Source organism: Mastacembelus armatus, unplaced genomic scaffold (genome assembly GCF_900324485.2).
Source record: "Mastacembelus armatus unplaced genomic scaffold, fMasArm1.2, whole genome shotgun sequence".
NCBI classification, from domain to species: domain Eukaryota; kingdom Metazoa; phylum Chordata; class Actinopteri; order Synbranchiformes; family Mastacembelidae; genus Mastacembelus; species Mastacembelus armatus.
The window spans coordinates 192,176-219,980 of NW_022872866.1; the positions used below are offsets into that span (position 1 = coordinate 192,176).

The 27,805-nt window shown below is 46.9% G+C and overlaps 5 protein-coding genes across 6 annotated transcripts; 4 read left to right on the top strand and 1 right to left on the bottom strand.

Moving 5' to 3' along the window:
- Positions 1–1,363: 1,363 nt before the first annotated feature.
- opn6a (opsin 6, group member a) lies at positions 1,364–4,082 on the top strand. The gene is made up of 6 exons (XM_026323846.1): positions 1,364–1,490; positions 2,215–2,420; positions 2,840–2,939; positions 3,084–3,188; positions 3,265–3,488; positions 3,597–4,082. Exons 1-6 carry the CDS (start codon positions 1,364–1,366, stop codon positions 4,080–4,082), a joined length of 1,248 nt encoding a protein of 415 aa, XP_026179631.1.
- An 840-nt stretch (positions 4,083–4,922) lies between these two features.
- Positions 4,923–5,387, top strand: LOC113140151 (octapeptide-repeat protein T2-like). The gene has a single exon (XM_026323896.1). It carries the CDS (start codon positions 4,923–4,925, stop codon positions 5,385–5,387), a length of 465 nt encoding a protein of 154 aa, XP_026179681.1.
- Positions 5,209–11,209, top strand: LOC113140168 (wiskott-Aldrich syndrome protein family member 3-like). The gene is made up of 11 exons (XM_026323920.1): positions 5,209–5,340; positions 7,252–7,391; positions 7,489–7,623; positions 7,899–8,052; positions 8,573–8,690; positions 9,269–9,313; positions 9,411–9,535; positions 9,781–10,068; positions 10,154–10,293; positions 10,371–10,589; positions 11,046–11,209. Exons 2-11 carry the CDS (start codon positions 7,259–7,261, stop codon positions 11,207–11,209), a joined length of 1,521 nt encoding a protein of 506 aa, XP_026179705.1. The 5' UTR covers positions 5,209–5,340; positions 7,252–7,258.
- A 2,325-nt stretch (positions 11,210–13,534) lies between these two features.
- On the top strand, positions 13,535–15,890 carry LOC113140161 (protein CXorf40A). 2 transcript variants are annotated; one of them, XM_026323913.2, is made up of 3 exons: positions 13,535–13,586; positions 14,662–14,920; positions 15,001–15,878. In XM_026323913.2, exons 2-3 carry the CDS (start codon positions 14,662–14,664, stop codon positions 15,207–15,209), a joined length of 468 nt encoding a protein of 155 aa, XP_026179698.1. In that variant the 5' UTR covers positions 13,535–13,586; the 3' UTR covers positions 15,210–15,878. The 2 variants fall into 2 exon arrangements, with proteins under 2 accessions (XP_026179698.1, XP_026179699.1); XM_026323914.2 differs by lacking the exon at positions 13,535–13,586 and adding an exon at positions 13,597–13,747 and having other exon boundaries at positions 15,001–15,890.
- A 386-nt stretch (positions 15,891–16,276) lies between these two features.
- alg13 (ALG13 UDP-N-acetylglucosaminyltransferase subunit) lies at positions 16,277–27,379 on the bottom strand. The gene is made up of 25 exons (XM_026323912.2): positions 27,260–27,379; positions 26,206–26,289; positions 25,848–25,898; positions 25,712–25,758; positions 25,389–25,461; positions 24,870–24,951; positions 24,510–24,675; positions 24,205–24,268; positions 24,000–24,114; positions 23,410–23,474; positions 23,083–23,183; positions 22,772–22,857; positions 22,289–22,553; positions 21,973–22,080; positions 21,180–21,327; positions 20,839–21,010; positions 20,358–20,393; positions 20,225–20,280; positions 19,303–19,371; positions 18,432–18,546; positions 17,842–17,961; positions 17,704–17,744; positions 17,101–17,221; positions 16,733–16,837; positions 16,277–16,650 (listed from the first exon to the last, which is right to left on the bottom strand). The coding sequence occupies exons 1-25, from the start codon at positions 27,377–27,379 to the stop codon at positions 16,277–16,279; spliced, it is 2,784 nt and encodes a 927-aa protein (XP_026179697.1).
- Positions 27,380–27,805: the final 426 nt, after the last annotated feature.

The window sequence follows — 27,805 nt, forward strand, 5'->3', positions numbered from 1 at the left end:
GGAAAACTGGTCTCCATGGTGAGTGATATGTCAAGTGGTGGTCCCCACTGAAATAGAAAAAGAAGAGCACACACATACACACGCACACACACTCCTGAACCAATATCACAAAACAACAATGAAAACACAGGTCGCAGCCAAATGCAGGAGCAGTTTGAGACTCTGTGACCAGAGAACTGCAGGTGCTTTGTCAACGACAAAATAAGCCCAGAACAAAAAGGATTGTGGGTAAAAGAAGACCCCTGGGTCAAGAAAACAACGCCATCTGTCTTCTCATTGTCCGAGATAACACCCACAGGAAAAGACAAGGTCCAGGTCTTTTATCAGAAAACACATTTTACTGCAGACTCTTTTTTAATAGTTAGAAAACCTGTTTTGTTCAGTAAGACACTGTTATACAACGTCTTTGGTGAAACAACAAAGTGTATGTTGATTATTATTTTAATAATACACAGTTTCTGAGCCACCAACACTCAGACTCGGAGGAGACAGTGGAATCTGTTAATCTGTCTCCTGCTGCTCTGATAATCAACGCAGATCCTCCAGGTTCATGCTGGTCCTGCACCTGCCGGCCACAGGAGGCGAGCTAGGCAGCTTCGAGTGGCTCAAGGGCAAAATATCCACAAACAACATTGATGTGTTTGTGTCAGCCAGAAGACAAAGGCTGAGCTCAGCAGGAAACCTTCCTCCACGTCAGCTGACGCACTTAGTAATCTACAGGTCAGAGGTCAAACTGTAGGTCAAACAGCAGAGGATTAGGCTGAGACTGACTCAGGGCCAGTCCACAGCTCAGAAACATGACAAGTAAAGCAGTGATTGGATTATTCTGCTGCATTTACTGATGTTTTTACTGCCACACATGAGGTGAAGTTTCACCTGTTCCTCCATCACAACATGTGATCGACCAGCGGCAGCGACAGCTCAGTCACATCTTCAGCTCTATTCAGCAATGATTCCTAACCTTAATATGATTAACTCCTTTCATGTTGTCCTGTACAGGAACTGTATGTGGCCTGTACTTTATTCACTGTTGGTCATGCAGCTGTCAGATAAGTGTACTGCAGTACAAGTACTACAAAATACTGCATATTTAACAGCACAATACTCCCCTTTCACAGCACAAAGGTGAAGTAAAGGTACCTCATACTGTCACTTTCAGTACTTTTAACACAGTCGCATGTTTATTCAGCTGCAGTGATTATCACATCATGAATCAACCAGCCAATCAGAGGGGTGCTCTGTAGCTTGTGTGACCACTGACCCTGCCCTCGGAGCTCCAGGAGCTGAACCAGGATCAGGAGTCTATATTTACGTCAGATTAAGAGCAGCGACACTGCAGCTCTTCTCAGACCGTAACAGCACCATGTCATCCAGCAGCAGCTCGGCAGCCGGACCCCCCTGGAGGAACCACAGCTTCATCCTGGGGGGCAGAGACCCTCCTCTGTCCGACCAGGGCGAGACGATCATCGGAGTCTACCTGCTGCTGCTGGGTGGGTACACAGCGACTAAACTGCAGGTGGAGCACACGGGCAGTTCCAATCTTGTATTAGGAGATGGTCAGTGACTCTGCTGACCTGACTCCGCCATGGATCCTAAAGAAATTAGAGTCCTCAGGGTGTATAAGTGTGGTGGTTTGGACCAGGATGACAGGAGCAGCATGAGTTGGTGATGTTACAGTGTTGTCATGGTGATGTTACAGCGTTGTCATGGCAGCTATAGTATTGTCATGGTGATAAGACATGCTGCAACAGGCGGGTTCAGTTCAAAGGATAGTTCTTTGTCTTGAAGCTCAATGACTCTCCTGATACTTAGTGAAACCATATTTAATTCAATTTCAATTCAATTCAGTTTAATTTTATTTGTATAATCATCTCAAGGTACTTTTCAAAAAACAAAAAACCCAACAAATCCCTTATGAGCAAGCACTTTAGTGTGCTGTTGATACAATTTGAGATGGACCAATCCTCATTCAATAAGTTATAACAGCACAACAAAAATATATTTTTGAAAATTTCATAAAATGTGAAACTGATGTCCTTAGACTCTTCCTGTGGCTCCAAACTGGGCTCAGCTGCTTCCTGTTTGCTCGCATTGGACAGACTTTAAGACACATATACTCCATATAAGGCCCCACAGTTCACACTGCAGGTGTCATGGTGGTGAATGTATGTGTGCTGCAGACCTGTACCTGACAGACTGTCCTCTGGTCCTCAGGTTGGTTGTCCTGGTTTGGAAACAGCATCGTCCTTTTCGTGCTGTACAGACAGAGGTCCACACTACAGCCCACCGACTACCTGACCTTCAACCTGGCTGTCTCTGACGCCAGCATCTCCGTGTTTGGATACTCCAGAGGCATCATAGAGATCTTCAACATCTTCCAGAACAGTGACTACCTCATCTCGAGCATCTGGACGTGCCAGGTACCAAACACGAGATGTGACTCTTTTCATTCACATTGAAACACCTGAGACCCACCTGAAATACACCTGAAATACACCTGAAATACACCTGAGACCCACCTGTAATACACCTGAGACTCTCCTGAGACTCACCTGAAATACACCTGAAATACACCTGAGACCCACCTGAAATACACCTGAGACTCTCCTGAAATACACCTGAAATACACCTGAGACCCACCTGAAATACACCTGAGACCCACCTGAAATACACCTGAGACCCACCTGTAATACACCTGAGACTCTCCTGAGACCCACCTGAAATACACCTGAGACTCTCCTGAAATACACCTGAGACTCACCTGAGACCCACCTGAAATACACCTGATACTCACCTGAACCTGTACACATCTGTAATGGGTCCTGTTTGTCTTCTTCAGGTGGATGGATTTTTCACACTACTGTTCGGCCTGAGCAGCATCAACACACTAACTGTGATCAGCATCACACGCTACATCAAAGGATGTCACCCCAGCCGAGGTCAGAGTCCACCTGCATGTTTTCTGAAATCCATTGTGCCAAGTTTCCATTAGTTTTTGCTACTGGTTTTAAATTTGCCACCTTGTTTGAGGCTGTTGGTAACCAGAGCTGTGAAATGTGTTAAATAAGTGTGGTATGTTTCAGCCCGTCACATCACCAGGACCAGTGTGTCTGTGTGTCTGCTGCTGATCTGGATCACAGCTGGATTCTGGGCTGGATCCCCACTGCTTGGCTGGGGGAGCTACACAGGCAGGAAATAAATAAAATAAAGTTGAGGGTAAACTCTGCTTTTACCTCTGACCCCTTTGTGATGTCTCCTCTGCAGACCGTGGTTATGGGACCTGTGAGATCGACTGGGCCAAAGCAAATTACTCGAGCGTCTACAGGTCCTACATCATCTCCATCTTCATCTTCTGCTTCTTCATCCCCGTGCTCACTATGCTCTTCTGCTACGTGTCCATCATCAACACGGTGAAGAGAGGCAATGCTCTATCAGCTGAGGGAGACCTGACTGACCGCCAAAGGAAGGTCGAAAGAGATGTCACCATAGTGAGTCAGAACTATGAGTCCACATCAGGACAGCGAAAACACCATCCGTGATCTGTTCAGTCTGTGTCTGATTGGTTGAATAATCAGCCGCCCTGCCTTCTCTTACAGGTTTCCATAGTGATCTGTACTGCCTTCATCCTGGCCTGGTCTCCATATGCTGTGGTGTCCATGTGGTCCGCCTGGGGCTTCCACGTGCCAAACCTCACCAGCATCTTCACCCGCCTCTTTGCCAAGTCTGCCAGTTTCTACAACCCCCTCATCTACTTTGGACTCAGCTCAAAGTTCCGTAAAGACGTGGCTATCCTGCTTCCTTGCCCACGTGATGCCAAAGAAACTGTCAGGCTGAAGCGTTTTAAGCCAAAGGCCGATGCCCATGGTCGCCTTGCCCCTGGAGGTGGAGCCAGACTCAAGGTTCCTCTTAACTGGGCTGAGAGGAAGCACTCACCTGCGAACCAACCGAACCTGTCTCCCAGTCCAGAATATGAGATGGGAAGACTGCCCTGCACACCACCTCCCATCAACAAGGAGATGTTCTACATCGACATGACCCGCCCCTCTGAGACTGGCCCTGAGTTTGAATGCGAGAGACTCTGACCCAGAACTGCAGGAAGACTAGCTGCCAGGCTCTGAGGGAGCCAACCACACTGGTCAAACCATGAACACATGAAGTGTGACAGATTGACTGACCTGTGGCCAGAGGGCGCTGATGTCCCCAGACCATGTCGTTCACACTAAAGGAGAAAAATCACAGTGTTCTTTGAGAACATGTAGAGAACATGTAGAACCCATCTCTGGTCACGTTTATATTTTTAAAACCACTGTGAAAATAGTTTAAAACTGTTTAACAATCATTCGGTGTGAAAGTATAACTGAGGCATGTTTCAGACAATAAATGTGTTAATGACATGCGGGAAAACACACATGCACAGATCTGTAAAATGAACTGACCCAGGTTTAATGTGAAGAAAAAAATAGTTTAAACAAACAAAAGCTGATCCTGTTAATATCCAAGTGTAGAATCATGGACTTTATTCACTGGGCGTATTTGTAGCTGTCTGATTTTGTATTTTTCTATGTGTGTTTTTTAGGACTGTAAACTACAACAATGTATTGCCAAACCAATTACAGTAAAATATCAAGGTGATGAAAACACTTTATGTCACATTTTATGTCCTTCATCATCAGCTTCACCTGCCCAGATACAAACCGGTTATCATCTCCCACCTGTGTTGTCTGCTGGCACCAGTTTTATCACTCACCTGCTGGAGCCTCTGCTGGTGTGAGGAAAAAACCCCAACAGTTAATGTGCAACAGAAATAAATGGGATTCATGTGTCCACTTCAAAATAAAAGCTCATTTCCTTTCATTATTTGCTTCATGACATTGTTTGCATAGGAACTAGCAGCACAAGAGAAGGAGAATTCAGTTGGCTGCATGAGGCGAGACAAGCCGACAGACGCCGAGGAGCCGAGAGAAGCCGAGAGAAGCCGAGGAGCCGAGAGAAGCCGGGGAGCCGAGAGAAGCCGACAGAAGCCGAGGAGCCGAGAGAAGCCGGGGAGCCGAGAGAAGCCGAGAGAAGCCGAGGAGCCGAGAGAAGCCGAGAGAGCCCGAGGTACCGAGAGAAGCCGACAGAAGCCGAGGAGCCGAGAGAAGCCGAGAGAAACCGAGGAGCCGACAGAATCCGGGGAGCCGAGAGAAGTCGAGGAGCCGATAGGCACCCTGCTCCTCCGTCTCGCTCAGCATCCCTTCACAGTGAGAGGAACAGGGGATGAGTCCTCTGCCCGCCGCTTTGTGACGGAGGAGCGGCCGCAGAACGAACCGGACACCGGAGTGGAACGCCCCATAGCCCGCGGTGAGTCTTATCGATCTGCCCAACGGCTCTTACCGGTTTGCAACTGACCTGTTATGGACGGATCCGCTTGTGATTGATCCGTGGGTCGTGACGGTCTTTGCAGTTCAATTCATACAGAAACGGATCCATGACCCACGAGCAAACCCGATGGATACGGTCCATAGCTCAGCTGATAGATCGGTCGAGTGTCAGCATGCACGCACACGCACGCGCACAAACGCATATACATCCACGCGGTTTTCACACTGAAATGAATAGATGACGTAATGCATATATACACATGTATTTCTATGTTTGTGTGTTTGTATTAATACCCTTTCTATATTGTCCTCAAGGTACAGAAATGTCCTCAGGGTGCAGAAATGTCCTCAAAGTACAGAAATATCCTCAGGGTGCAGAAATGTCCTCAAAGTACAGAAATGTCCTCAAGGTGCAGAAATGTCCTCAAAGTGCAGAAGTGCAGAAATGTCCTCAAGGTGCTGAAATGTCCTCAAAGTGCAGAAATGTCCTCCAAGTGCAGAAATGTCCTCAGGGTGCAGAAATGTTCTCAAAGTGCAGAAGTGCAGAAATGTCCTCAAAGTGCAGAAGTGCAGAAATGTCCTCAAAGTGCAGAAATGTCCTCAAGGTGCAGAAATGTCCTCAAAGTGCAGAAATGTCCTCCAAGTGCAGAAGTGCAGAAATGTCCTCAAAGTGCAGAAATGTCCTCAAGGTGCAGAAATGTTCTCAAACTGCAGAAATGTCCTCAAAGTGCAAAAGTTCAGAAATGTCCTCGGGGTGCAGAAATGTCCTCCAAGTGCAGAAGTGCAGAAATGTCCTCAAGGTGCAGAAATGTTCTCAAAGTGCAGAAATGCCCTCAAAGTGCAGAAATGTCCTCAGTGCAGAAATGTCCTCAGTGCAGAAATGTCCTCAAAGTGAGAAATGTCCTCAAAGTGAGAAATGTCTTCAAACCTTCATAGAGCTGTTGGAGGCTTCAGGGTTCCGGTTGGACCAGTTAGGACAATTAAAAACAGTCATTGTTTGTAGCAATGTCCAGTCTGTGCTGTGGTACTGAGCACACTCACATGGGCCTGTAAACCCAGGGTTGAGAAACTAAAGTACAGAGTGATTGTAGTGCCCCAACAAAGACAGCAGTATTGCTGTGTGTCTCTCTGAGTATGCTCACATCATGGTGGACCACTCGTTTCCATGGTTACCATTTGTTAGCAGCTGGGCTTAGATGAAAGAACAGCTGTGGGATCAGACTGCATTGAGCTCTACAGGAAACATCAGGGAGTCGTGAATATGTGAAGGTTCATCCTCTGAGGAGCAGGAGAAGGTCAGTTCATAACAGATTAACTAGCATGATTCAGCTTCCAGTGAAACAGCTGCTGCACAGGTTGTGTACCTGTTCAGCTCTGTCTGCAGGTGGTTCCTGCAAAATATGTGTCACTGTAATTTGATTCCATGTTCCCTCATGTTTGTAGTGACTTGACACATGGTGATGAAGTGTTCCCGCTCGACTCCTAGCAACAGTAACCAAGGTTACGCAGCAGAGTGTGATGTAAAAGGCCGACTGTTACCATGGTGATGCCCATAATACAAACACACACAGGATGCAAAGTAACCAAGGTTACGCAGCAGAGCGCGATGTAAAAGGCTGACTGTTACCATGGTAATGTCCAGTAACACACACAGTATGGACTGATAACCTGATAACCCCTGAGCTGAACCAGTCATATATAAATGGCTGAAACTGGTAGAAGCTGAAGGTTTTTCTCACGGAGTCCAGTGAGAGTGTGATCACAGCAACCTGTGGCGGACGTCGTAGGAACTGAAGCACCACTCAGCAGTTGTCTCTCAGAGATGAACAGCAGGAGGGTAAATTCAACACTTCACATTTGAGCAGTGCTTAATGGCTGTCTCTTTGTCCAGGTGAGCCATGCCTTTGGTGAAGCGGATCATTGAACCCAGGTATTTATGTCGCGGCACGCTGCCCGATGGGGTCGCCAGTGAGCTGGAATGTGTCACCAACAGCACCCTGGCTGCCGTCATAAAACAACTGGGAGGCCTCAGTGAGTATCACCCCCGTGACTCCAGTCTCACCTCAGCTCTAATGTCACTGTCAACAATATGACGTTGTTCTGGTTCGTCCTGTTCGATGCCATGCAGGTCGTCATGCGGAGGACATCTTTGGCGAGTTGTTCACAGAGGCCAACAGTTTCTACCTGAGGATGAACAGCCTACAGGAACGAGTGGACCTGCTGGCAGTCAAGGTCACACAGCTGGACTCCACTGTGGAGGAAGGTGGGTGATGATGCTGCTGGTTGCTCAGTCTTGGTACATTTGCCAGCGTCTGACAGTTGGTGATTATTTCGACCTGACGTGTAATAGCCGCCTCGAGTCACCAAACTCTTCACTGTCCACTGAAAAACAGCATTTGTTTCTGTTCACAAACCACAGACTAAACTTTCAATCCTGAAAATCTGATGCAAACTCATGTAAAATGTAAAGACGTTATAGATTTTACGTTAACACAGCACTGCTCCTCCGCTGTAGTGACAGTTCTGTGTGTGGCGCAGTATCTCTGCAGGATATCAACATGAGGAAGGCTTTCAGGAGCAGTACCATCCAGGACCAGCAGGTGGTGTCACGGAGCTCCATCCTCAACCCGGTGCTGGAGATGTATCAACGTTGTGACAAACCGCCACCCCTCAACATCTTGACCCCCTATAGGTCAGGTGAAACTGCACCCCACAACATCCTGACCCCAAATAGGTCAGGTTAAAGCACATCCAGGTCTTGGATTCTAGTCTGGACCAGTGAACCAAGTTTTTTATTAAACTTCTTTCTCATTTCTGTTCTGCCTCTGCCCAGCAGCTCTTTCACTGTCAGTCCATCTGCTCTGTGTCTTCCTCCTTCCAAACAGTCAGGGGCTAGTTGCCAAAATGGTCCCAGCAGCCCCATTTGTCCACACGTTCACCCACCCACACACCTGATATCACACCCACAGCCATGTACGTCACCTCCCACAGATGGCCCCGCTGCCACAGTCACATTCTGTTTCTGAAGTGAATTTGAACACTGACAGATTTTGATTTGTTGACCCTGTGACCACATGGTTCTGTACGAGGGACCAACAGCCGTGTACAGTATTTTCATCTGTCATAACCACAGTAGATTAACCAGAAGTCACAGATCTTCTGATTCCGGTCCAGGTCCTTATGTCGACATCTGAACCTGACTTTGTTTACAGGGATGATAAGAAGGATGGACTGAAGTTCTACACTGACCCGTCATACTTTTTTAACCTGTGGAAGGAAAAGATGCTGCAGGCCACTGAGAACAAACGCAAAGAGAAGAGACGGCAGAAGGTTCCTCCATTCTTCAATTCATTCATCATCCATTCATCCATCCTTCTATCCATCTATCCATCCACCCATCCATCATCCATCCATCCATCCATCCATCCATCCATCCATCCACCCATCCTTCTATCCATCCATCCATCCATCCATCCAACCATCCATCATCCATCCATCCATCCATCCAACCATCCATCATCCATCCATCCAACCATCCATCATCCATCCATCCATCCATCCAACCATCCATCATCCATCCATCCATCCATCCAACCATCCATCATCCATCCATCCAACCATCTATCATCCATCCATCCATCCAACCATCCATCATCCATCCATCCATCCATCCATCCATCCAAACATCCATCATCCATCCATCCAACCATCCTTCTATCATCTATCCATCTATCCATCCATCATCCATCCATCCATACATTCATACATCCATCTACTATAATCACATACTATATTTCTGAAGCCAGTTATGTGATAATCAGAAAAATAAAAACTAATTATATAAACAGACAAAACAAACAAGTAAATAAACAAACTTCCACAATAAAAAGTTTTGTGTTTATCTCCAGGAGCAGAAACATGTGGAAGAGTCTTCGGGACGGGAGGTGAAGAAGGTGACGTCTGTTTGATTTTAGAATATATCTTCAATAGGGATCAATAATCCAGCTTTTTATCATCAGGGTTTCTTCTTCTTCTCCTCGTCCTGTGCAGGTTCGAAAAGCTCGTAACAGGCGGCAGGAGTGGAACCTGATGGCCTATGACAAGGAGCTCCGCCCAGACGCTCGAGTGACACCGTCACCTTACCACACCTCCGATGGCTCCTTGTCACCCGACAGGTAAATACACACCTGTCAGGTGAATACACCTGTCTTACCCTTAGAGTGTAAAAGCATGCAGAGAAATAGAGTCTGCTCATAAGAAAAGTTTCATTCAAAATTTGTAAAATGTCACAGGCTCCTCATCACTTCACAAATACCTGAACCTCAGGGTTCAGGGTCTTGTCCATGTGGAATCATTCTCAGTCTGTACGTTTGTAAAAAGCCCCAGACTCAGTCACACATCTCATTAAAATGCCATCCAGGTCAGGGATGTCAGATGACCCCTCCTTCCCTGCTAGCCCCCACCACCATGATCCCCAGAGGCATAATGGGAAGGATCATGTCACCGTGGCAACTGGTGGAACCGGTCAGACTCAGTCTTTGGACCGCGCCCTCCGACCCGCCTCTGCTTCCTCTGCGGTCGCCATGACGACCACCCGGCAGCACTCGCTGGGCCGCAACCAGCCACATCATCACCACCATCACCCACCGCCACTTGCCAACTCAGCCAGTCAGAATGGAGCACGGAGCGGTGTCACCAAGGAGACCAAGTATGCACAGACACAGTTTCATCATTACAGCTGTGTTGTACACACATCAGGTGCATATTTGACCTTTCACCTCGTCTCTCTTCAGTGACCCTCAGATCCCCCCGGCCCCCCCACCACCCCCTCCTCTCATGTCGTCAGGTGGACAGATGGCATTGCCGAACAGCTCCACCCACACTGCTGCCATGGCAACACCCCTGCACCCTGCAGCTGCTCCGGGTAACCAAGGTAACAGACATTTTGGATTTTACCGGATCCAAAAAAATAAAAGTCACAAATTAAACATTTTCTTTTTTTCTCTCCAGGTGGCTCTGCTACCCTCTCTCGCCCCTACAGCCCCTCTCCTCCCCCGCCTCCCCCAGCTAACTATGTGCCATCCCCCTCGCGACCCGTAGGACAGGCCCCTCCCTCCGCCGCTGCTGCGCCCCCATTGCCCCCCATGGCAGATGGCAGGAAGCCTGCTGGTGGACCAAATGTGCCAATGAACGATGCCCGCAGCGACCTGCTGGCCGCCATACGCAGAGGTCAGCTGCTATGCCCTAACAACATGCTCTGCATTAGCATGGAGCCAGGCAGCTGCTAATGGCTCTGTCGCTAACACAGGGCATACAGTACAGACCTGACATTAGAGCAGAGAGCAGGTGGACGTGTCCTTGACTGAGTCCCAAGTTGCCCCTGATGGCTGTTTCAGCGGTGTATGAGTGTGTGAGTGATTGTGTGCGTGAATGGGCAAATAGTGTAGAATAGTAGAAGCACTTTGAGTGCACTTAAGTGTAGAAAAGTGCTATGCAAGTATAAGACCATTTTCCCATAGGAAACTACAAGCTTTAGCTCAGTGGCTAACGAGCCATAGCTTGGCCTATAAACATTCACACTTATTTGTTACTGACAAAATAACAGCTGCTGCATGGACTCTAGATCCAGAAGTCTACATCCATACTGTAATCTGATATGCGCATCTGGTCTCTTCTGGTCTGCAGGGATCCAGCTGAGGAAGGTCCAGGAACAGCGTGAGCAGGAAGAAGCCAAGAAACGCGAGCCCACAGGAAATGATGTTGCCACCATCCTGTCACGACGCATCGCAGTCGAGTACAGTGAATCCGAGGAGGAGTCTGAACCCGAGGACCAGGAGTGGTCTGACTGAGGACAGAACACAAAGCCAGACCCCAGAGCAGTCCTGACCCGACCAAAACCAACAATATTCTGGTGCAGAAAACAAAGTCTATAAAGTTCATCCAAAACTGTTTATAATATTTCTTGGTTTTTAAATGTTATTCGTTGATTATGCTTTTACCTGCTAGAGCCTGAGTTACACTTCTTTACTGACCCTGACCCAGTGTTTTTAATACAACAGGAAACAAATTCACACCAGTGCACGTGCACCTGTGTGTATTAATTAAATATATTTATGTAACTGCAGCTCAGTATGAGCAATAATGCACATTTACACATGTATGGAAGCTGAAAAGGAGCATCTCAGATTTGTGTTTATCACAGTTAAAGTTGCAAATAAAAGATTGAGTATAACTGTAATAATTACATTTCTAATGACAGATTTATACATAACTGCAGAGGAGAGAAAATAAATAGTGTATAAAACACAACCTGCAGCTACAGGACAGAGTATGAGGCTAATTTGTGCATAGAACTAAAGTTAATTAAATTTAATTCAGTTTATTTGTATAGCATCAAATCACAATAAAGTCATCTCAATGCACTTTACATAGAAACCATCAAATCCCTCATAGCAGCACGTGGTGACTGTGTGAGGAATTACACACTGAAAAAAAAAAGTTAAACTTTAAAAAAGTTTAAATCCAAATTTTGTCACTGCATCAGTAACGTGCACATAAATGTGTTTAGAGGAAATTTACACAACTGCTACAGTTTGTATTAAAACTGTCCATTATTATTAAATTTCTTAAAGGTTTTTAGATCTGAACTCCATAGTGTTTCCTGTGGCGCCCCCCTCAGGACAAATTGTAGATGTAGAGGGCGCTGCACACTGAAAGTGGTAGAAATGAGCTTAACATCAGTTCTTACCAAAGACTGTTTGCAGTATTTGATATTTTGGCTTCAGATTCAGACAGTGACTGGCAGGTCGTCCAGCAGATGGCACTGCTTCTGTAAACTATTAAGATGTGAATGAGGCAGCTGCCTTTCCTTCTCCAAAGGGTTTCTTCTGTCATTTCCTGTCCTGCAGGGCCGACACTATGAGCACGACTCTAATTTTCATGTTAATTTGTATTTCTTAATTTTCATTATATATTTGTATGTGTTTTGCAGCTGTGTTTCCTCCTGTTCTCTGCTGGTTTTTCTGACTCAGCATCTTAGTTGCTATAGTAACCATAAGTGAGCTTTGTTACTTTATCGTGCTCTTTAATGAGAAAAACCTTGACATGATACTCTTTATTAATCTTTTTTTAGTCTTTAATAGCCATTTGACGTCCCATGATGCATTTTGCAGTGTGTGAACAGTGCCCTCTGGTGCTATCTTAAACTGCTTCATTTGCTTCTGGTCATCGTTGAAGTTGATGACATAATGATGTAACATCAGAAAAAAGGGGGCATGAACTTCCTGTGCTGTACCATCTGTGATTGGTTGTAGAGATTTATTGATCTGTGCTGTGTTCTCTGCTGATTTGCATGTTGGTGGAAAAACGATTAAAAAAAATTGTCAAATTTATCTTTGAAAAATAAAAAAACCTGACAAAATCAGGTGTGTGTTGTGTTGTGTTTATTGATCTGAACTTATGAGGTCACTTTTTATTAATTTTGTTATACTTAATGTTGTAAAAATCATTACAGTCAAAGTTGAATTCCTGTAGATATTTGTACAAGTGACTCCAAACATCTGGATCACACCAGGTTTCCTGCCTCACACCAACACCATCAATCCATCATCTCTACCTGCTCTCTTTGGGTGGAAGGCATGGGTGAACCTGGACCAGTCACCAGTCCATCACAGGGCCAACACCATCTCTAGGTGAACTTTGATTCCCCACAGTTCTAGAGACGTTCCAAAGCCTCGAGAATATCGTTCCGGTGTGAAATACTGAATCTCAGAGGTGGCACGTAGCTATATACATACACTACACACTGCCTTTATGGTACCGTTTTGAGGAACTTGCACTTCAATTGAGTATTTCCATTTTTTCCTTTATATTTTTTCTCCACTGCACTGCTTTCAGTTCTTGGTTACATCTCAGACTGTACAAACAAGAGTTCATAGTATAACCAGGGATTAGTAATGAAGTTCATCTTATTGTGTAAAGTTAAACTACAGACATTAAAATGAGAGTTACTCATTCATCTATCGCTGAACTATTTATTTAGACCAGAGTCAGAGCAGCTTCTGTGTGACTGACTTTATTTCGATGGAAACTATTGTAATGCAGCCTAGAGGGCGCTAAACAGCAGGGACGTTTATTTTCTGCGGATAAATTAACCCGAAGAAGAAGAAATGGCGCCAACCAGGAAACGCCCGAAAGGAGCCGAACACGCAGCGAAGTCCGAAGCCGGTAAGTCCGAAGCCTGTTGGGGTTCGGTGTTCACCGGAAATTAAACCGTCACACCGTGAATATTAGGTGACTGTCCACGAAAAGCCATTGATGCGCCGCTTCGTTCAACAAATCTTCTGGTTAAACGTGAATAACGTGACTACTGCGCTAAATCTCAGCTGGTGAGTTTTAAATACACATCAGGTGACGAGAAAAACATTTATGGGTAGAGGTCGTAACTTCGTCAACTGGTTAAATCAGCATGAACCAAACTCAATCAGAATGGAGATAAACTTTATTCATCCCCAAAGATAAATCCAGGTAGTCTTGTGGTTAATCAGTCAGGTGTCACCTGCCATTGACTGAGGTGCTGTAGAGCCTGATGGCAGTGGGGATGAAGGGTCTCCTGTATCGCCCGGTCCTGCAGCTGCTTCTCTGCTCCATCCAGGGGAGGGTCAGTGTGTTCCAGGATGGTCTCTGCCTTTGTCTGTGAGCATCTCTCCACCACAGCCTCCAGTGAGTCCAGCCTCATTCCAGTCACTGAACCATCTTTTTGCACCAGTTTGTCCAGTCGCCTTGGATCCTTCTGCTGCCTCCCCAGCAGACTGCAGCATAAAGCAGCATAGAGCAGCACACTGGCTGCCATAGTTTGGTAAAACATGTGGTGCATCCTCCTGCAGACGTCTAAAGACCTAAGCCGCCTTAGCAGGAAAAGTCGTCTCTGCCTTTTTTATATTGTACATCTGTGTTCAGTGACCAGTCCAACTTATTATTCAGGTGTGCACAGAGATGTTTGTAGGCTGACACCACATCAGAGTCCTCACCACAGATGTTGACCTTTGAAAATCCACTCATTGGTTTTAGAGGCGTTCAGTAGGAGGTGGTTTTTATGACTCCAGTAACTGAAGGGTTTTATCAGGCCTCAGCACTGTACGTGAAGCCTGCTGTGCACAGATCAACCTCCCGACAGCTGTGCATGAATAAAGAAATGGCCCTTGTCAACATGGGCTCATGCAGCCTGTGTGAAAGCACCACATATTTAACGAACTACTGTAACAACCTTTAAATGAAAAAGGAAAAACATTTGTTTTTTCAGATGTCGATGCAGGTGAGGTGCTTGTCGTTCCGGCAGCCGTATGCCGGTCTCGTTCTGGACGGGGTGAAGACAGTGGAGAGCCGCTGGAGGCCTCTGCTGGCCCCACTGGAGAACCAGACACTGGCAATCTACATTGCCCGACAGGACTGGGAGGGGGAGGAGTGGCGGACTGTGCTGAGCGGCCCACTGGGGATGAACCGACCTCAGATCCAAGCGCTCCTGGAGTCCGGAGAAAGGTTCGGCCGTGGAGTGGTGGCAGGTGGGAAATGATGTCAGCTCTCTCTGAAACACAGGATGGTTTACATAACAGCATCACCTGTACACATCAATATCTTTCAGGATTGGTGGATGTGGGTGAGACCTGGCAGTGCCCTGCCTACTTGCAGGGGGATGAGCTTCAGCACCTGGAACGATTGGCTGTTCTGATTGGTCTGGAGGAGAAGCACCTGACTCACCTATCCAACCCTCGCTGGTTGAAGGAACCGCTGACTGCCCGCGGAGGTCGTGATCTCTGGACTGTGGAAATACCTGCTGAGCTGTTACCATGACATTCTCTGGTGGGTCACCATGGCAACTTCAGAGTCACACTATGGGAGCATGACAGGGACAAAATTCATCGTTCACAATGAGGTGACAGACTGAACAATGAGCACATATTTTAACTTAGCACTGATTTAAATAAACAGCTGTTGTTGTTTAGCCTCTGATGTAAACAGGGTGGACAAAATAAACATCTCTCAGCAGCACAAACTGAGTTAATAACCAGCTTTGTGCTTCATGTTTAGAGCTGCAGCTGGACATTAACTACAGGCTAATGCTAATGGTCCTACCTGTGATTCTTAGCATGGCAACCTATACGGTCTTCAGTGGAGGCCAGTTACCCATGAACACGATGGAACGTGCCAAAGAATTTGTGACCATTTCTATGGAGGCTCCCTGTGTAGAATCACATGGCCCCACAGACGGAGGTGTATCAGGCCATGTTGTCAGAAATCTTAAGGGCCCTCTCCAACCCTTACCTTTCAGAAGTGTACAGGTACCAACACAGGTGCATCTCTAAGTGCAGGTGAGTGTTGTCACTGAAGAAGAGCAGTCATCTGTCTGCTGGTGGAAAACAAACTTTATTCACCCAGATACAAACACCGTCACCAGTTTGGATTCAACAAAAAACAGGGACTGAGCATGCCCCCCCCCCGATTAGCTGGGTGATGCTCCAACAATAAGCTCTTTTAACCAACAGATCACAAAAAAAAAAAAACAAAAAAAAAACTGTCCTTTCCAGGCTGCACACAGGTTTGTTGCTATGCAAATTACTAGTACTCATGTTACCATGGTAACAGTACTTAAACAAGCTCACAAACGAGTTAAACAATTAAACTCAACGAATGTCCAAAAAACTCTGGAACAGGAAGTCTGAGGTATTTCACCGCTGTAGATAAGGAGTGAAGCTAAGATGCCTTGTTGCCAAAATTCAGATTTTAATTAACACTAAGTTTTAACGTTGTTTATTTTGTATTGCAATGGTTTTTTTCTCATGTCTGAAAACTTCCAGCAGGATGTAAGAAATGAGCTTCACTGGCTGGCACTGTGTTGGCTGAGAGCTAATGGGTGCACGTCAGATGGTCGGAGGCATGTAGTGTGTGGCTGTATGGTGGGGGGGTGGGGCTGTGATGTAACTGACCACATGGGCGGGGGTTGGGGCAGGGCAGTAAACACGTGCGGTGTGGCCTCCGGTTTGGAGGCCCCCCCAATGGGGAGGTAGGCAGTGGTAGGAGGAGTGATGAGGGAGGTGGGTGGGGTGAGGAACGGGAGGTGGAGGGGGAGGTGCTGAGGGCAAGTAGGCAGTTGGGGGGAGAGCTTCGAACTGCACATGCAGCAGTGGGGGAGGTGGCAGGGGCGTCTGATCCGCATACAGGAGAGTAGAGGAGGGGGCGGAGCCTGCAGAGGCAGAGCTTATGGAGGAAGTGCCTTCTGTGGAGGTGGCAGGACCTGAGGATGGGGGGGAGGCAGAACATTAAAATGTATTGAGGCCCAACAGGTCTACAGGTAAAGGTGTGTCACCAGTACTGACCGCTGCTCTGTCCGTCCGTCTGTCCGTCTGCCCTAGTGGATTCTGGGTAAGGGGAGGAGAGCTGATGGGAGGTCCGGCCTGCCTCAGGATAGGACTGAGGGGCAGCTGAGGGCAGAAGACCAGGACGGAGTCAGATAGTTTACAGCAATGAGGAATTTCACTTCCTTAACCCTGTCCTCATCAAATTGAGCTTGTTAAAACTCTTACTGTGAAAAGTCTCTCCTCAGTCTAACAGGAGAGGAATAAAATTCTTATTGTGAAAAGGTTCAGCACCTGGTGGATGTTGACCTGATTACTGACAGGTGATTGACACTTGCAGCCCATCAGTCTTCCACCTAGCAGCCAATCAGAGGCCGTGTAGGTCTTACCATGCAGGGGCGGGTCCTGGCTCAGGTAGGGGGGGTAGTGCTGGTAGGTATAGGAGGCTTCTGGTGATGTGGCCGGGTACGACTGCTGGTGTTGCTGCTGCAAACAGCTCTGATGGTACCACTGTGGGGAGAGACAGGTTCAACTAAAATCTTCCTTTTTTTGTTTTGCACATACGCTTGTTTTCATCTCCGGCTTCTTTCACTGCACCTGCCTCCTCCACACCCTCGGTGGGGACAGTGAGTGAAATGTGTGTAGACGCCTGCCTGTGTCTTGATTTGGAGTCATCAAGAGGAGCATTACAAAAGCAGTGATGCAGACCGCTTTTGTCTATTCGACTGCATTAGAATGGCTGCTTTAAATAAAGAGGACAGTGAAGGTAGCACGGTTAGAGCTGGGCAGTATGGACAAAAAAAAAAAAAGAATAAAAATCCAGATTCAGTTTGATTCAGTCTGACAGCCGCTGTGAACGAACACAAACAGTTTGCACCTGAACCTCAGTCACCTGGAGTCTCCATGGTGACGAAGCTCAGCCGCTGATTTATCACCCAGCCTTTATACTGGTGTTACTGGTCAGCTCCAGCAGAAGACAGTGGGACTCTTACCTGGACTCCTAAGTTGAAGTAATACTGGAGGACTCTGCAATCTGCGCACACACACACACGCACACACACACACAGAAACATGAGAACTGGACACAGACCAGTGTCAAGTCTAACAGTTGCAGCTGCTTGACCTCTGACCTCGGGGTAAGTCACTGCCATTTGGGTCGTAGGAATAGGGGGGCGGGGCTACCATGGTGCAGACAGGTTCGCCCAACTCGTTAACCAACCAGGGGGAGGTGGCTGGGATCGCCATGGCAACTGAAGACAAATAACATTTATCATTTATCTTTTTGTTCCAAGTGTGTCAGTAGCTGTGTAACTGGATAATACCTGTACGACCTGAACTCATTCTGATTCTAAACGCACTGTTTACATCGATGCCGATTTGATAAAACCTCAGTTGCTTCAGAATAAACATTTAGACTGGCCTAGACTTCCCATCATGCATTGAGCCCCCCCCCCCACCTGTCTTCCATTAAAGAGTTTAACCTCCACAGTTGCCAAGTGCTGCTCATAAGAGATTTGGGTTCCCTGTAAAGTGCCTGGAGATGATTTTGTGATCTGTACGAATAAATGTAATATGTGCAAACTGGTTCTGCCTGCTGTGAAGTATTTAATCTGCATAAAATACATCTGAAGTTTTTGATTTGTGGATTCATCTTTTCGCTTGTTTGAACAACTTGTGAACCGTGTCCACAGCTGCATCAGCGTGTGGTGTGTCCACGTACCTGAGCGTGTCTGTGCAGCCGACGGCAGGTGAGCAGCTGCAGGTACACGTGATGGAGAAGAGTGTGAGGATGAGGAAGAGGGTGAAGAACAGATAACAGGTAATGGCTTTACCACCTGAAAACACACACGCCAGCAAAATAATATCAGTGACTGAATCGGTGGAAACCCAGAGAAGGCTCACCCCATTCTTTGTAAAGAACAATGCATTGTGGGATTCCTGGCGACACAGGACAGACCAGCTGATATGGAAAGAAGTCCACAGACAAAAGAACATCACGCTCTTCTTGAAATGGCGTCGTGACAGTGGTTGTTTGGTGATGAGCTACTCGCTGACAGACGAGGAAGAGGAGGTGGGAGTGGATTCTTCAGTCTGATTTTGACTCCGGTGTGACTGCCTCTAAGTTTGGGATGATGTTGTGGCTGGAGTGTGATTTGATTTGTGAGCCTGCAGAAGGCCCTGCTCTGCCTGATGGTCAGTCTAATACTGAACATACAGTAAATACTGGTCTTTATCATTGAGGTCCTGTGCTACAAAACAAAAAACAGTCAATTATTGGACTGTCCAATAACAAAGTCCTTTGAGTTGAGCCTTGTTTGAAACAAAACTCATCTTGCTCCAACTCGTCGACTGAGGCCTTTCTGGTTTATTTCGAACCGATTGGGGATTTTGATGTATGTCCAGACAAAACAAGTGCTCCAGGCAGCCTTGACAGGCACTTACCACTGTTTTTCCATTTTGCAACTAATAGATTCATTAGGAAAATAATCCACAACAAAACTATGGAGGTGGTGTCAACACGACAGCTGGAAACAGATCAACGAGGAGAAACAGCCTGATCAGATACTGATAAATATATTGATTGTGTGTACCTGCTGGGTGTAGCTGTAGCTCATGTCTGGTCTTGGTGGGGAGTCTGCAGCACCTCCTTCCTGCTCGACCTTTCACAATAAGAGAAAACATGGAAGCCCTCACTGTACTTTCATGGCATGATCACATGACCTGGTCATCACAGCAGCGAAGCGAGCTAAGTGGGTTAGCGAGGTCTTTAATTAGCCATAAAATGCTGATTTATACAAACTTGGCCGTTTCGGAAATGACATCCAACCATCACGGCGTCACCGTTTATGGAAAATCATATGAACATTGTTTTTGGGCGTCAAGTTGAAAATGTGAGGTGGGTCAGCAGGTGAAGGTCACACCAGTGGGTTGGGGTTAAAATCTATCAAACTGTCTTTAAAAAGTGATGAATGTGTTGGTTCATAGAATATAGTCAGAACTATAAGTTTGTTTCAATCAACTGCATCAAGTGGACAAGTGTCTGAATGAATAATAATCACTGACTATATCAGATGTTTAAAAAAAAAAAAAACAAAAAAAAAAACAGGTGTGACATGCACAGAGTCTGAACGCCAGGTCTAACGGATGTAGCTGGTGATCATCGTAGTCCCAGTTCTCTCCGATTCTGCCTGGGTCCATTGAACTACCCTCACAGTACACCCCACTGCTTCATGTTTGGCTTTTAGCAGTAATTTCATATTGAACCAGTCATGACCATTTAGGTAAACACACTGCCATGTCCACCAAACAAAAATTTAAGAATTAAAACAAACCATTTTAGAGAGATGTCTGTAATAAGAATAATAATCATGGGGAAATGGTCTCGATTCCTAATGTTTACCTTTTAATGTCTGTTAATACTCTCTTCCTACCTGACATAATCCTGAAAAACCAAACCACAATTCATCCCTGAGAGCAATTCAGGCCCAGCAGGCCAGAGGTCAGGTGTGTTACCTGGTTGGTGGTGGGCTCGGCAGCAGCATAAACGCCTGGAGTCTGGTAGCTCTGATCTGAAAAGGTTTAAAAATTAGTGTTATGCCCCGATTTCAGACGGAGAGCTGATTGAGCTTACTGAGACGATACTGACCCTGAGAGCTGTAGATGTACTCCTCTGTGTACTCGGCTGGCAGAACAGGAGACAGGAATCATTTCAGGTGTTCACAGAAACATTAAAGCCGCCCAGGTACTGGGAAACATGAGCAACAGCCTGGTCTATATTCAGCAAAGTCCCTTTTCACCTGCTTAACAGCAGCAACAACAAATCCACTAATTCTCCTTCTCTGATTAATGTTAATGAAACTCATCTCTTCCTGCACAATTCCCCACGTTACCAGTCTAACAAGGGCTATTTGATCAGGCTTTTACTGTGAAATTTCTGCAGGAAGTGACTGAAGTGATCAAAAAGGGACTGAAAGAAAACAGACGGTGGCAGCAGCCTGTGCTACAAGTGTTCTAGTTTTAGCATTTAATTCCTCTGTTTGCTCCTTTTAATTCCTCTGAAAAACGATGATATATTTTTTAACTAGACTGGAGTAACTGCACATCAGGTTGTGGTCTTCCGTCCTCACCTTGGTCTTCCACGGTGCTTGCATCCTCCTGGTCATCGTCCGATGAGCAGACAGGGGTGTTTCCAGGTGGCGGTGCAGGGGGGAGTGGCCCAGAGCCTCTTTGAACTCTGTAGGAGGGTGCAGGTGGAGGGGGTGGGGCTGTAATTGCGGTGGGTGGAGCCACAGGTGGGCCCTGTGGGAAAAGTCAGTTAACAGGTAAATCCCCAGTCCTGTGTGTTTCTCAGATTTGCATCTTTTCTGTGCGTCTTAGGCTCAGTTCCCATCCCAGTTTAAAATAATAGAGGTTGCACTGAACTAGTGTTAGTGTTTCTTGTGTGTGTAACATCTGGTTGTGGTTTTACCGGCAGCGGAGGGAACACAGCCTCACTGGTGTCGTCCAGCGGGTAGAAGGCGATGGCTGCGTCTAGATCAGGCTGCTCCTCCGGCACGTCCGAGAAACCGAACTGACACTCTTTATTCAGAGCTGCTGCCAGCTGACGCCGACTGCGGCTAAACAAACAGCAAATACAAGCGCTCATTGCCACACGGGTACTTCTTAAAGGCACAGCTCCGTGTCAGCAGCCAGTGTTGTCGGTCAGAGTGGTTTTGGGGGCGACACTAGGTGGCGCTAACACCTGAACCTTAATTCTACACAGAGCTGTTCTGAGATCAGCTGAAGCTGGTGTGTGAAATAATGTCCCACTGTGTAATGATTATTTACTTTCTTCTTATTCTTTACTGTTAGAGTATCAGCATCTTATTAAACAGGCAACAACCTTTATACAAATTATTTAAAAATCTTAACTCACACTCAAAAATAGCCAGTTTGTATCTGATCTGAGAAAACTAACATCTCACTGCCCAACATGAGCTGAAAACCGTCAGAACAGGGTTTAGCAGCAGAGTGACTGGTCTGACTGGTTTAAAGACTCATCTTAATGGACTGAACATAGAGTTTGTTGGCCGTCATACAAAAAACTATGTGGCTGATTAAAATGTCAGTACCAGCAAACGTTCATTATTATTTTAAACACATTTTCCTTCTGTCATTTCATATGTGGAGCAACAGCTAATTAATCAAAGTCAGTGATATGACTCCACAGGAATAGAAGAGCGAGCACCAGAAAAGCTCCAGCCCCATGTGCTGGCACTTACCGCGACCTGAAGGCGTAGCTCTCATAGTCCTGGTAGAAGCGTCTGCCCGGCTGGTAGTACGTCAGCTGCGGACCAATCAGGTGACGGTTCAAAAAACGGGTGGAGCTTCTGACCAGAACCCACAAAGCAGGTACACACAGACACACACAGACACAGTCCTCAGTAAGTTTCAAATTAAATCTTCAGTCATGCATCAATCACTCTTTTCTTTCTCTCACTCAAACTTTGATGGCCAAAACAACATCTGATGTTTGTACCTGTTCCTGCCTGAAGTTCCTTTTCCTGCTCTAAGCAGGTGGCAGGAATAATGTCTCACCTGGAGCCTCCATAGCGAGGTCTGGCTGTAGGGTGGTGGTGGTGAGGGGGTGCATAGGGGTCATAGGTCATGGCTCCAGGTGATGGAGGAGGGGGAGGGCGGGGATGTCCTGTTGGCTGAAAACGGGGGGGGAGAGCAGGTGGGGCGGGGCCTCCATAAGAAGAGGGCGGCGGCATCAGCAGCTCTGTCCCCTTCACACCACTGCTGCCCCGAGACTTCCTGAAGTATCGATGGCGGTGATGGCGCTGACCACGAGAGTCCGAGTCTGAGAGAGGTGGGAAAACAGGCGGTGACACCACGGTGACTCAGAACGTTGCCACACTGAACTAAAACTAAAGCTTGAAGTGTCACTGCTACTGCTTCACTGTGAGGGACCACACCTTACAACTGGGTTCGGGTTAGTCCTCGAGGTCCACTGTCCTTGCACACCTGCTTTACAGTTTGTGAATATTTGCAAAAGCGAGAAGGATCAGAAAAACTCACCCAGATCTCCTTTTCTAGTGGGAGCAGCAACGTTCCAGGCAGGAACTGGATTCACTGGTTTCAGATCAGTTAGAGGAACCAGGTGCCTAAGAGACGAACGCACAAACATGATGAACTGTAGCTGCATTTCAGTTCTCCTGCTCCAAAGCTGAGATGTGAAGATGTTCTGACAACTTCTCGACCTGTTTGAGGATCCGTTTAAAACCCTTTAGTCTGGTCTTCACTTGTTCAGAAGCATGTGTGAGCATCCTGGTTCAGGTTTAACGTTAGTATCAGGTGTAGATTAAGGGGTGTGTGTGTGTGTGTGTTACTTCTCTCCGAGCTCCTCGATGAAGACGGTAACGGCTGAAGGGTGTGTTCCTACTTCCTGGATGAAGGCGTTGTAGTACTTCCCCTTTGGTTCCAGGCGCACCTGAAAACAGGTACGAACATCTGAGGCTGGACTTTGACAGTAACATGTTTGACTGAGCTCAGTCTGTGACTGGTCAGATACTGGGATGGGACATTATGGTTATGACCACACACACACACACACACACACTATTTTTTCTGTGTGTGTGTAACAATGACTTCACTACTGTTCAATCGGAATAAACATCTGTTAGGAATAAAGGTCAAGGTCAGGTGTGTTTTATTACCTGACACTTGTCTCCGAGGAAGTACTGCCTCCCTGCAAACACCATGTAGTCTGTCTTCTGCATCTCTATCAGAGACAGAGACACACACCCACCCACACCCACACCCACACCCACACCCACACACACACACACACACACACACACACACACACACACACACACACACACACACACACACACACACACACACACACACACACACACACAGAGTAATTAAACAGTATTCAATTACAATTACACTGCAGACCGTAACCACATTACACACCTGGCAGTAACCTGAAACCATCAACACTTAAACATCACTCAGGTGCATTTCCAGTGTCACATGACCTGCTGCTCTTATGTAAAGAGGTCGGAGAGGATCCAGATAGTCAACCATTCAGGTTGTGTAAATTTTCCTCTGCAGGTGTCGGACTGTGGTAAATTCACACCTGAACCACCTGGCTGGATAAAACTGACCTTACATGATGTGCATGTTATCGTCATGTGATTTCATGATCACTCAGATCTCAGGAGCAAAACTGTTGGATTTCACATGAACATTTAAAACTGGCCTCAGGAATCATTTCCACCTGTTCAACGTGCGTTACCTTTGCAGGAGTCCTGCCACACGTCGAATTCCACGTTTCTGTAAACCTCTGCGTCCAGAGACTTCAGCACCTTGTAAGGCAGGCACAGTCTGGAGGGGGGGGCGTCTGCAGATGGCTGAACAACCAAACACACGTCAGTCGTTCAGTATCTGGTTCCTTTAAAGACACCGGATCAATAAATAATAATATTCAACACCCCCAGCACCTTCGTGTCGTCCATCACAGCTTTGGGTTTCTCCTGAGCAGCGTCACCTGGCTCCACCTCCTCCCTGCAGGACAAAAACACACCTGTGTGTGACGTCATCGTACAGGTGATGTGACAAACACACTTCAGCTGTTTCCCCCAACGGGGATGAAGTTCAAGCCATGCGTGTGTCAGCATCAGGTGCCTCCCACCCTGTGGAAAAGCTCAGCAGGACCACAGCGTTTGTCGCTGGGCCAGATTCAGGACACAGGCCACTATTTTCCCACCAGTGAATCTAATGATGACCAGTGTGTGTGTATGTTTACCTTTGCCCTCGGTCTTCAGGTGTGTCGTAGCTGATGTCAACATCACTACACACCGACGAACTGTTTCTATAGCGACGACCTCCAACCCTAAAGGCATCCATGGCCTGGTAAAGCTCCGCCTCGTCCACTCCAAACACCTGAGTGTAGAGCAGCTCGTACAACAGCGCTACACACACGCACATGTACACACATACACACAAACAAGTGTTTTCATACCTTATGAGGACTTTACATTGATTCTTTTTTTTTTTTTTTTTTTAATAAAAGAGACTTGCCCTAACCTTTAACCTTTCACCAGGTTTTGGTTCCCACAGTGTTAGTAATACCAGCCAGACGCACACACACACGATCAATACTCACACTGAGAGAGGGCGGCAGAGGTGGGGTAACTCCTCGGGTAAATTATGTCGTAGTGACCATTGATGGAGCAACAAAGCATCACCTAGGCAACAAATGACTGACAGTCAGCAGGGACTAATAACCAGGGAGTTCAAGGTCACATGACTCTGTTTCTAGTCCAATCAAAAGGTTGACAGCAGGGCGGGAAAGCCGGAGTGCAGGTGCAGACAGAGGTTGATGATCCGAGAAAATGTGAAGCCGCCATGTCAAACCATAAACATTTTACTGGATCAATGATTGTTATGAGAAACGTCTCTGCAGCTGCATCACTACATCCAACTGATCAATGAACACATTTGTCGCCACCTATTTCAATAATTCAATTGATCATTTAGTTGTTACAGCTCTAATGTCATTTATGTTATGTTCCCCTGAATACTGAGGATCGAACCCGAGACAGGCACTTCCTGTTTCCGCCCACAGAACGACGAGATTCCGCAAAATTGTGACCGAACATCAATGTGGGTTTTTCCTCCTCACCTTGTCCACAAAGTCGTCCTCCGAGATCAGGGTGGCAGGTTTCCCCGGGTAACGATAGATCAGGAACGAGCGCCTAGACACACACACACACACACACACACACACACACACAACTATATGTGTGTATTTTATGTCATTAAGGAGACGTCCTGGCCTCATGACATCACATCCCATTATAATTGTCTCCAGAGGAGCGAGAATAAACAGAAATGTTGTAGTGAACCTGCAGACACACTGAAAACAGAAGCAGGTGCCTCAGTTGGCCCCGCCCTGACAAAGGTGTTTGATGAACTCAACAGGTGTGTGAATCCACTGCTTCTCACCTGTACAGCTGAGATAGAGCCTTGATCTCCACCTGCCCCGCTGTCTCCTGCAAGCGCACACACACACACAGACAGTTACACCTGTTCACCGGTAAAATGTCGGTGGATTTAAGGGTCAAAGGTCACAGTATCTCACCTTCGGGTCCTCCAGGCGCTCCAGGTACTTCTCAAACGAACCTTCGACAAACTGAAAGAAAAAAAACAGACGGATCTGATCTGCAGGAGCCGGAGCCACTTGAGTCCAGCACAAACAACCAGACTGCAGCTTGAACCGCCTGGGTCTGATCGAGGTAAACGTTCATACACGTTACCGTGGTTACACGATTTCCCTGATCAGCAGTCGGACCTAATTCTACTTTATCACAGCTGAGAGGTGAAAACCGCCTCAGACTGAGTGAGCTCAGGTGTGCACACTGATCTGGGACCAGGCTGAGGTCAGAGCAACACAGACCAGTCAACTGGACTGATTGGAGGAGCCAATGTGAGTAACTCACCGGTTCGAAGCTGGATTTGTTGGCTCTCATGAAGTTGGCACAGTCCTGTCGAATCTTGTGATGGTAGTTCTGAGAGTAATACAGCTACAGACACAGACACAGACACAGACACAGACACAGACACAGACACAGACACAGACACAGACACAGACAGTTGTACCAGTCAGCTCACAGTCCAGTTCTGTTACAGACACGATGCAGAGAAGCAGCAAATCTTGGAAGTGTGGTTTGAAAACTGACTGTAACAACTGATCAACTCTGAAATTGCTGCAAATTAATTTCAGTCATTTGATCAATCGCTGCAGTTCCATAACTGATGAGGAGACAGACCTGAGGTCAGCGTTGTGCCCTGACTAGAAAACCTCCACAGAAACCAGCGGCTTGAGTCGATAAACATTTGCACCATTTACCTGGTACCTGATCAGCGTCTGCTCAACTAACGACCCGCTTCATTAGCATTTAAATCAGCTCTGACTGATCTTTGGGTCAACCCTCCAGTGACACCAGTCAGAGGTTCAGACTCACCTTCTCCTTCCAGGCTGCTGCTGTTTTCATCATTTTCAACCCATGAAACACGACCGGGCACAGTCTACCTCGACCAGCGTTACACACTCACCTGTACAGGTTTCAGGTAAATCTCTGTCCTGTTTCTGTGCTGCAGCACGCCACGTTACAACGGAGCATCAGCATCGTCTCCTTTGGACGGGGGATCAGGTGCACTCACTGGTTCTCACATGAACCACATGAAGACCCAGAGCTTCCCTTCATTACAGTCACTGGCCTGAGAAATCACTGTGTGGACTGGGCCTTCAGGGGACCTGTTGCACCAGTTCTGGACCTCAGACCAGTTGGTGATGACTGAGGGACATTTGCTCAGAACTTAATCCACAGGGTGCATCAGGTCACCTGAGCAACACCAATCCTAAAACCTGCATGTGTGATGAGTCTGGCAATTAAACACTTCAGCAACAACCACAAACACCAGTGAAGGAAAAGGACTGTCCAGACTCTGCTCGACACTATGTCGGCCTCAGAGCCCCCCGGCCCGGCTTACCTGTTCTGACACGGCTCTGAACAGACTGGAGGCGTCCCGGGCCACCATCTTCCTGTAGAGCCCTAGACTGGACAGGTACTCGTCCATGTTGACGAAGTACTTCTTCAGGCCTTTCTGCATCCCGGCGCCGGTAAACTCACAACAGCGTCCGCGGGAAACTCACCAACCTCAGTCCGGTTCAAACAGCACGCGCCGCCGCCTACAGGTGAGTTTAATCACGTCTGATGAGCTCGAGGCCGCCTACCTTGCTGAGGCATTCACGGACCGCGCGAGGCTCGTACAAATCAGGCGCGAATCGGAAAGAGCAGGAAATCAGAATCAGTTTCAAATCATAAGGAAAATACTTCGCCCCAAAGTGTAATGCAGTCGGAAATACCAATACCACAGTGTGAGCTTATTTACAGGTAAATCTCCTGCATTCACGTTTTTATTTAGGTAAAAGTACCAAGTATAATCAGCTGAGTAGGCCTATCGGAGGGAAACTGCATGTTTAGCAGGAAAATGGGCCTTTTGACAGTTACTGTAATTACTATTATTTATTTCTTG

What these genes read in the sequence shown, in the direction of transcription:
- LOC113140161 (XM_026323913.2), top strand. Translation starts at nt 14,662, where the DNA reads ATGTCGATGCAGGTGAGGTGCTTGTCGTTCCGGCAGCCGTATGCCGGT. An exon ending in CGGCCGTGGAGTGGTGGCAG is followed by an intron (nt 14,921 to 15,000) that starts GTGGGAAATGAT and finishes AATATCTTTCAG; the next exon opens with GATTGGTGGATGTGGGTGAG.
- alg13 (XM_026323912.2), bottom strand. Translation starts at nt 27,379, where the DNA reads ATGCAGAAAGGCCTGAAGAAGTACTTCGTCAACATGGACGAGTACCTG. An exon ending in CTGTGATGGACGACACGAAG is followed by an intron (nt 24,115 to 24,204) that starts GTGCTGGGGGTG and finishes TTGGTTGTTCAG; the next exon opens with CCATCTGCAGACGCCCCCCC. An exon ending in CCAGGACCCGCCCCTGCATG is followed by an intron (nt 16,838 to 17,100) that starts GTAAGACCTACA and finishes TTCTGCCCTCAG; the next exon opens with CTGCCCCTCAGTCCTATCCT.
- LOC113140151 (XM_026323896.1), top strand. Translation starts at nt 4,923, where the DNA reads ATGAGGCGAGACAAGCCGACAGACGCCGAGGAGCCGAGAGAAGCCGAG.
- LOC113140168 (XM_026323920.1), top strand. Translation starts at nt 7,259, where the DNA reads ATGCCTTTGGTGAAGCGGATCATTGAACCCAGGTATTTATGTCGCGGC. An exon ending in AAAACAACTGGGAGGCCTCA is followed by an intron (nt 7,392 to 7,488) that starts GTGAGTATCACC and finishes GATGCCATGCAG; the next exon opens with GTCGTCATGCGGAGGACATC. An exon ending in GGACTCCACTGTGGAGGAAG is followed by an intron (nt 7,624 to 7,898) that starts GTGGGTGATGAT and finishes TGTGTGGCGCAG; the next exon opens with TATCTCTGCAGGATATCAAC.
- opn6a (XM_026323846.1), top strand. Translation starts at nt 1,364, where the DNA reads ATGTCATCCAGCAGCAGCTCGGCAGCCGGACCCCCCTGGAGGAACCAC. An exon ending in CGAGCATCTGGACGTGCCAG is followed by an intron (nt 2,421 to 2,839) that starts GTACCAAACACG and finishes TGTCTTCTTCAG; the next exon opens with GTGGATGGATTTTTCACACT. An exon ending in AGGATGTCACCCCAGCCGAG is followed by an intron (nt 2,940 to 3,083) that starts GTCAGAGTCCAC and finishes GGTATGTTTCAG; the next exon opens with CCCGTCACATCACCAGGACC.